Source organism: Limulus polyphemus, unplaced genomic scaffold, assembly GCF_000517525.1.
Source record: "Limulus polyphemus unplaced genomic scaffold, Limulus_polyphemus-2.1.2 Scaffold2615, whole genome shotgun sequence".
Taxonomy (NCBI): Eukaryota; Metazoa; Arthropoda; class Merostomata; order Xiphosura; family Limulidae; genus Limulus; species Limulus polyphemus.
The window spans coordinates 118,643-127,395 of record NW_013668225.1 but is presented as its reverse complement, the minus strand read 5'-3'; the positions used below and the strand labels follow the sequence as shown (position 1 = coordinate 127,395).

Genomic DNA, 8,753 nt, shown 5'->3' with positions numbered 1-8,753 from the left:
GAAGCAAAAAACAACTCAAAATATATAATTTCTGAAAAAACACATTGTTACGACAGTGGTAGTCACATGACGTGCGTGATGAATTTCTCGAATGTTCAGGGAAGTCTGAGTGTGTTCGAGGTGACCTCTTCGTTAGTATATAAGCCTGGCAGAGAAAGCCAGCGGGGATATAGATGAATGAAGAGAGAGCAGTAGTTAGTCTGAGTTCCGTGTAATTTATGATTCTGTTAGTTTCGAGCTAGTGAGCCATAAAGTGTTTTGCACTCGTCGAGAGCAAAGTTATCGAGATTATGAATCGCTGTGATTTATAGCGTATTATAAAAGTTGTTAAATTTAAAGTAACGAGAAACGTACTAATTGTGGAACTACTGAGTACTAGTAACTGGTTTAATGAAGAAAGGACTTGTAACGCTGAAGATCCTCAGAAAGAATTTCCACCGGAAACAAACAAGCAGATACATAACAACATACTACAATAAAATACGTGAAAAAACATTTTGAAAATTTAAATCTAATTCAGATGTTAAATATTTTAGAGTGAAAAATGCGGTAAAAATTGTAATTAAAGCTTTCAATATGTCATTGCAAAAATATTTTGTCACTTCAGAATTAAATAAAAAAAACTTGTTTATCCGAGTTATATGTATGTTTTATTCTGAATGATTCATAAAGTATTGAATGAAATAATAAAAATATAAAATATATCTCTAAGTCACAAACACCCTCTTATTTATTACAACTAACACCATGAAATTCATTTTACTTCAGTCAAAATTAGGATTTTTGAAGATATTTCGTTCATAACAGTAAACTTATTAATTCATATCAATTTCATTCAGTCCTCTTCAGTATACTTTTGTGAATAATATTCTTGAAGTACACTTCCTAATTTTTCTAGGTCTTCTTTACTTCTTATTACACCTTTGGGGAGGTAGCCAAGAAGTTTTTCTGCATGCTCTTTAAGCAGACGCTGTCTTTCTTCTTCAATTATTTCTTTGCGTTGTTGTTCCATTTCTTTTTGTCGTTTCTCTTCATCTTTCTCTCTTTCTGCTTCTGCAAGCCGTTGAGCTCGCCTTTCTTTTATAAGTTTTTCAACTTCCTTTCTGTGTTCCAGTTGTTTTAGCCAACGCTTTTCTTTTGTCAATTGCTCAAGTCTATCGTCTTCTGCATACTTTTGTAGTAGAGACTTTCTATAGTATTCCTCTTCTTCCTTTTCTGCATCTTGTCTTTTTGCCTTTAATTCTAATTCTGCTTCTTGAATTTTTTTCCACTCGACACGCTGTCGAAGCTTATTTTCAATTTCTTCTTTATCTCTTCTTCTCTGCTCCTCCTCCTTCTCCGCAGCATCAAGCTCTAACCGCAATGTTTCTAATTCTTCACGTTCTTCTTTCTGCTTTTCCAAAATGGCTTGTAGTATTTGCTGAAGCTCTTCATACTTTTCATTTTTCAAACGTCTTTCCTGTTTTTGCTCTTCTTTACGAATGTCTTGGTACGTCAGGTACTCTCTTATCTCTTGGTTCTCTTTTTCATTTCTTCTCTTTTCCTTCTCTTCCAATTCTTGTCTTGACCTCCTGGATTCCTCAAGAAATGTTTTTGTTTTTTGTTGCTTATGGATCTTTTCTTCCAGTTCTTTTTGGTCTTCTTCCATTATCTTTGCAACAATCTGATCTATCATAAATTTTTCATGCATAAACTCCAAATAGGCAGCTTCTTTCTTCTTTTCTTGTTCTTCAATTTGGTCATCTAGTTGCTTTTGGTACAGAATTTTCATCTTAAAGTCTTTAACTTGCTTTTCTTTTTCACTCCTTTCGATATCTTCCTTGATTTTTTCTAGCTCTTTCGACCACCATTCTTCTTCACTTTTTTTAATAGCTTTTTGTACTTCTTTTTCAGCTAACTGAAGTGCTCTTTCTTTACTCACATATGCTTCTCTTAGTTTGGATTCAAGTTCTCTTAATTCTAAACTGTTCAGACGAATTTGTTGGCGAAACTTTTCTTCTTTGATAGCATTCTTATTCTGTCTTTCTAGTTCACAAGCAACTACTTCTTCTTTCTTTCTCTGTTCTTCCAACATGTGTCTTCTTCTACTTTCTTCAGTCAATATTTCAAGTGCTTTCCTCTCTTCTTGCTCCAGCTCTAACCTTCTCAGAAGTCGCATATCCTCTATACGTTTTGCAGATTCAACTCCTTCTCTTATAGTCTGTTCCTGCTTCATTTTCTGAATCAAGTTCTGACGTTCCTGTTCCTTTTCTGATTCTTGAAACCACATGATGCAGAACACAATATTTATGTTCTGTGTTAAAAAGAAAAGCCATTTCAAGCATACTTTAACATCAACAATCACTAGTTTTTTGACACAGAATACGAACTAGTACAATTACTTATGCATTTTGAACAATTTAAAATTATATAACAATGTTTAACTTTATACAATGTTTGTTAAGCTTCATGATGCTACTTCCATACACAAATGGTCAGCCCTTTATTCTTTGTTTTGAATTATTTTAGTTCTAACTGCTGGAAAATTAAATATCTGTGCTAATATCACACACAAGAATAAATCATAGATGCTATTCTTATCAAATTTTAACTTGGATACTCTAAATAACTAGCGGTTAAGCCTTATCTTTGAACTGTGAAAAATAGTACTTTAACACACTTGTAAAACACAGTATATTATGAAAATTATAAGACTTTTCATTGGAAAGGTGATCCTGGAAATTTTTAACACATAAATTGATTTTAGTCTAGATTCTACATGTAGGGCAAAATATACACTTCCAAAAACTATATATATATATATATATATATATATTATTGCCCCAAATTGGCTTTCTTAAATTACTAGTATATGAATCAAAGTACTTAAGCTAACCTGCTCTACAAAATGTCTAATTTTAAAACAGCCAACCATTCATATACATTTTTTTTCCACAAACTATTTTAGGTTTAAAATAACAATGTAGAAACTCTGTAAAACAATAGTAAATTAATTAATGGACTAGTATCATGATCTTTAACAGAGTCACTCCATGCCAAATCAATGAAAAACTGGGCAAAATTAGCATAACCATCAATTTTAAGGATCTTTAGGATGTAGCTTTGTATGCAAGCAGCAGATTTACCAACAAACTTTTATGTCAATTAAACTTCTTATTCTCCAAATGGAGGTAAACAAATTGTGAACTGACCTTGACCACTTGGTGGCCTTCTAGGCATTGTAACTTTCCTCGCATTTGATGTGAAAAGGTGAAATGATTTTATTTTAAAGCTCAGGAGAAAACAAAAATATTATTTTCTAACTTCAACTTGGTAATGATCAAATGATGTAACATCAGATTTTCTTAAAAATCTTCTATATAGTAACACACGTAGTTGATAATAATTCCCAATACTTTGGGAGTTACAACTATTTTATTGACACAGCTTCAGGTGGTAAGGAATGATTAAGGCAGATTTCACCACTATCCACACCACTTCTAGCAATGGAAGTGGGAACTAAACAGTCATGATATTAACTGGTCTTGCAAATGGGTGCCACTTTGCTAGCAGGAGCTGTGATGACTGCTATTTTTTTCTGTTCATAAGGTAAGAGTTTCTGCCTCTTGATAAACTTATATGCATCTATAATGATCTGTAGTCAACGGTGATATATATATAGTGCCCTAAAAACTTACATTAACCTACAAAACCTTGTATAAGATGTCCAGACCAAGACTTTACCTTACTTGTGACATTGTTTAGTAAATACATCCGTAAGTTTTGGTGACACAGAGAGTGAAATGGGTATGGCTTGATGGTGAGCTTTTCAGTACATTTTATTAGTGCAAGAGACACTAAGGTATGTTACAATCCATTCATACTGTACCCATGGAAGACGTATACAAAAAGAATTAATTCCGTATGTTAAAATTCAATTAAAGCCCTCAGAAAGTTGAACTTCATTACTGAGCAAAAGCACTTTGTGTCTTGGATGAAAACAACAGAATTTACTCAGTGTGTGTGTGTTCATGTCACTGATTTTGGTGAGGACAAAGCTGCATCCATTGTTTCAGGAGATGATGTTACTCTCCAAAATTATAGATAATGCTTAGTTAAACTCCAGTTCAAATCACCATCACTGGACTGCACCTTCCAGTCAAGAAACATTCCTTTAGCTGAAGTTCGGCAAACTTTGAAAAATTGACTTTGGATTGAGGATTCTCAATGCAAAATAACTGAAATGTTTCTCCAATGTCGCAAAGATCCAGGCATTTCTGCTTATGTTCTCACTTGCTGTTCTCCGAGTTCAAGACAAAAATAAAGTCTATCTTCCCTGGCATAAGTTACCTGATATCTTCTGTCATGCAGAATGTATTCACTTTGTCTGGTATTTCATTGTTCAGTCCTCCCACTTTTTGGATTTGGATTAGAGGCAGCCTTTATGTGAGGAATATTGCTTCAAATTCTTTTTTTGCTCTTCAACCTGACCAAAAAATGGGAACAACTGTCAACACTTTGACCTTGTCACTCCATGCATCAAAAGAGTTGAATTTTTTCTTCAGTTGATCCAAAATTTCCTTTGGATATGATTTCACAAAATCTGGAACCGGTGGATTATCTGGTGCTCAATAACTGTTAATACAGTTTGTTTGTTTTTTGTGAGAGAAAACTATGTTTCTGTTTCACTGCACATCATTATCACAAGTAAGATAAAGTCTTAGTGCTTTTCTTTAAGACATTATATACATGGTTTTGTAGGTTAATCTGTACATTTTTAAGGAACTATAAATATCACAGGCAGAAAATGTATGACAAATCAAAACTCCTGCTAGCAAAGTGGTGGCCATTTGCAAGACTAGTTGATCACATGACTATTTAGTTCCTACTTTCATCACTAGAAGTGCTTTAGTCAGAGGTAAAATCTTTGTTATCAATCTGAATGATTCCTTTCCACCCAAAGCTGTCTTAAAAAAATGATCTCAAAATCATACAGTATTGAAATGCATACTTTCAAACTTATAGGAATTATTGTTGAGTATAGGTGCTAAGATATGTAAGACTCGGAATAAAATCTGAGGTTACATCATTTGAACAAGGTCAAGGTAAAAAAACAAAAACTTTTGTCCTCCATTTCTCAATTTTTCCATGAAATGATAAAGATAGAGCTCTTCATCAGGTTTAAAATGATATCAGAATCACCCTTCTCTGTCAACTACAAGGGAAGTTACAATATCTGGCATCAAAACTTTGTCAATCTTCAATGCCCATTGGAACAGGAAGTTGGTTTGACCTAAAATGTGGGTGATAGCCTTCTTTGTCAAATACCAAGCTTTCTACAAAATTTTATCTTTATCAGATTTGATTGAGAATATTCTTGTTTGAGTTGGTATGGAATGACCTAATAAAACAATGTTCACACTTTAGATGAAAATTAATCTGTTTTTGTTTTTAACTGTGTGCATTTTACATGTAAACAATACTTGCTTTTGATATGCTATAAGAAAATGGATCTCATTTTGACAACAGCTTATATCTCTCTCAGCATCTCTCTCTTATCACACATATCAAAATACTTATTAATATTTTACTATACAAGCAACACCTAAACAAAAATAAAGAATGATAAGTTGTACTTATTTTTTTTTATTGCAAACGAAAAATTCTTCTTCACTGCAAATAAACTGTATACTTTTTTAATATAAAAGAAACAAGAAAAGAATTGTCTTAGGAAAGTTTCTTTCCTAATGATATGAAAAATAATAAAAACACTAAGTGCAAACAGAATTAAAAATAAGGTGTAAAAACACGAGAAAGCAATAGGAAGTTATTCTGACCATTGAGGTTAAACCACCACCTGAAGCAATTAGGTCAAACTAAGTGTAGTTCTGGAAATAAATACGTAACTATCCAATAAGTTCAAACAAGTTCGAAATAACACTCATTACCACCAAGACAATTATTTTGAAATTTCTAACTCAACCTCTCCAACAAATCTGATCTGAGTTTCCAAAGTTTATAATAATTATCATCCTTAACATTCAAGTTGATACTTCTACCCTTATTTTTCCATTATTGAACAGAACTAGGGTTATTCAAACCCTTGGTAATTAGAAACATCTGAGCTCAATCATCTCTGGTTCTTCTGCACTCCAGAAAAAAACAAAAACTATCAAAGCCTTCAACACTCTCTTAGTTACTCAGTTTTTGAAATTAGTTATCATACTACAGTTTTCCCAGAAATTTTTTATCTTTACTGTAAGATAGAGGTCAAAAACTGCCTCTGAAAAATGAGACCTTGCTAATCTCACGTGTACAACATTACAATAACCATCTTTTTTTTAAATTAACATTTTCTATAAATACATTCCTGAACTCTATTATGGCTTGTTTCACCAAACCCAAATATTTAAAGGTTTTATATATCAACATTCAGTCTCATTTATATCTAATATTCTTTTCACATCAGAATTTCTTCCAAATTACCATGCCATCAAGAACATCCCTTTACAGTAATGTAACATTTTTTTTTAACTTTACTTGTTCACCAAATCTACATAAGTACAGTGCTATGAAATAACATAATATCCACTATAACATGTCTTCCATCACAGATTTAGAAATTTTGTAATTATATGAAGTTTTGATTTAAATAATGATAAGCCAAAGCCTATTTATGATTGCCAAAAAAAGAAGATTGTCTAACTTTTTAATTTTCCCCCTAAACTCAAAAGTATCTAACTTACTAATTAAGCTCTTGTATTACACAAATTAGTTCCTTTTTAGGTCTTTTATATACATACTAATAACCATGCAATTAATCATTGAACACTTATCAAACTTTCAGGCTCAAACCCAACCCAGCAAACATAAGAAATAGCTACTTAATTATATTTATTTTGAAATGAACCTAAAAAGCACTTTGAACACATTTAATAGCTTCCATTTGCTTTTGCCAACATTTCTTTCTCTGACATTTCCAAAAGAGTATCTTTCTTTAGTTTCAGTAATCCAAATATTAGTTCTCACTGTCATATTATAAACCATGATAAGCAGGCTCTAATCCTAATTCTCGGTGATTTCATGACATTTGAACTGTTAACCTACCTAACTAGTGTTTTTCCCAAAATTAAAAACTTTTAGTACTTGTACCCTTTCCTTCCCTGAACTCATCAAAAGCTCACCCAGATCACCTCCAAGTTCCTACTCTCAAATGAAAAGCAGACAAGCATGTTAAATGTAAATTCTAGTTGTAGTAATAGTGGTACTATCATACATGAAAAAGCTAAAAGTTGTAAAAATAATCCAAACTATCAAGACTAAGTATATCACGAACTAGTTCCCGAAATAATAATTCTGTGTTCGATTTAATAAAACTGTTGACAACAGTGTTGTAGGACGTTTCCAAACTTCAAATAATCATTGTTAGTCTACTATTAGTATTATCCTAGTAATAATATTAATATTGCACATTAATTTCGTATTAGTTAATTGGCCTATTCAAAATAATAAGCCTAACAGTCCGAATTTGAATTTGTAGTTGTAGTACAATATTTATTATTTTAACATACGACGTTAAGTGATGCGAGACTAAATTTCAGAAGTTACTCCTCTGTTTAAAGAGCACAATTCTGCTACTTAAATTTGAAACTAAACATTACGTATAATATTATGAATAATAAATTCTGTAACACGTCATGTCGCTACTTAAATGTTTATCTACCTGTAATCTATATAAAGCTGTATGGTTAATAAACGATTTTGACTACATCCATCGTTGTTATGGCAATTGGCAGGATATATTAAGCCATCTAGTGGTTAACTATATCTCATGTTAAAAATAAACTGGCTTAGCGAGTCAAATATATTACATATAAAGGAAATAGAAATTATATTAATATAGTTTATGGAGAGTAAGTCAGATGATAACTATATGTATCTGTCTGTCCTTTGTTGATATATCACGTCTAAAAATTAGGAACTTTAAATTACACATTCCAAATACTTAATTAGTATTATGTAACATGCTTCAAACTGAGTGTTTTAGGAAAAATTAGCAGTTGCTTCATTAAAACATAACATTTTATAGTTTACTATATAAGTGAAATTACGACAGAGCAAAAATTTCACCTTATCAAAGTATTGAATTTCACTCGTTTTCGAATGGAGAAAATAGTGAATAAACTTTAAAATTCACGATTTCCATTATACCCGTGGCATTTTCATGTACTCTGATTCATCTTTCGTGTAGTAACTGCAAATAAAGGGAGGAATGGCCAGAAAATGTATCAAGGACTTACATCTGAAAATTTAAAATCAATGTGTTGGAAAAGAAGACTAAACACAATGTTAAACAAAGAAAAAATAAGCATTTCGATCTTTTGGTGTTATGGTAAACTAATATTAAAGTTTTTCTTCATTACCCATTCAAGCCGTCTCCAGCCATTATTTCGATCTTTATTTAACAAAAAACCAATCAGAATACTAACGAGTACACAAAGCAGTTCTAAATTACAAAAAGAAGCTTTGAAATACTTTATTTATTCTTGAGATAATGCTGTTCTAGAATGGGATAGGATGACATCATATACATAAAAACATTAATGTACTCCGTCTAAGAGAGTAGACACTAGCTTTGTCATGAACTGCCCAATTTTTGTATCCTTGTCGGCTCAGGGCCAATCAAAAGTGAGGCCAGAAGAGGGCCATTAGGCCTGGGCCTCAATCTCAAAGGGATCCTCAGATTTAGACACTTGATAATTTTTTTTGGCATT

The 8,753-nt window shown here is 32.0% G+C and overlaps 1 protein-coding gene across 2 annotated transcripts; it reads right to left on the bottom strand.

Annotated features, from left to right (window-relative positions):
* Window positions 1–706: 706 nt before the first annotated feature.
* LOC106467436 (meiosis-specific nuclear structural protein 1-like) lies at window positions 707–7,775 on the bottom strand. 2 transcript variants are annotated; one of them, XM_013927787.2, is made up of 2 exons: window positions 7,703–7,775; window positions 707–2,293 (listed from the first exon to the last, which is right to left on the bottom strand). In XM_013927787.2, the coding sequence occupies exon 2, from the start codon at window positions 2,267–2,269 to the stop codon at window positions 836–838; it is 1,434 nt and encodes a 477-aa protein (XP_013783241.1). In that variant the 5' UTR covers window positions 2,270–2,293; window positions 7,703–7,775; the 3' UTR covers window positions 707–835. The 2 variants fall into 2 exon arrangements, with proteins under 2 accessions (XP_013783241.1, XP_022251330.1); XM_022395622.1 differs by lacking the exon at window positions 7,703–7,775 and adding an exon at window positions 6,466–6,550.
* Between the last annotated feature and the right edge of the window lie 978 nt (window positions 7,776–8,753).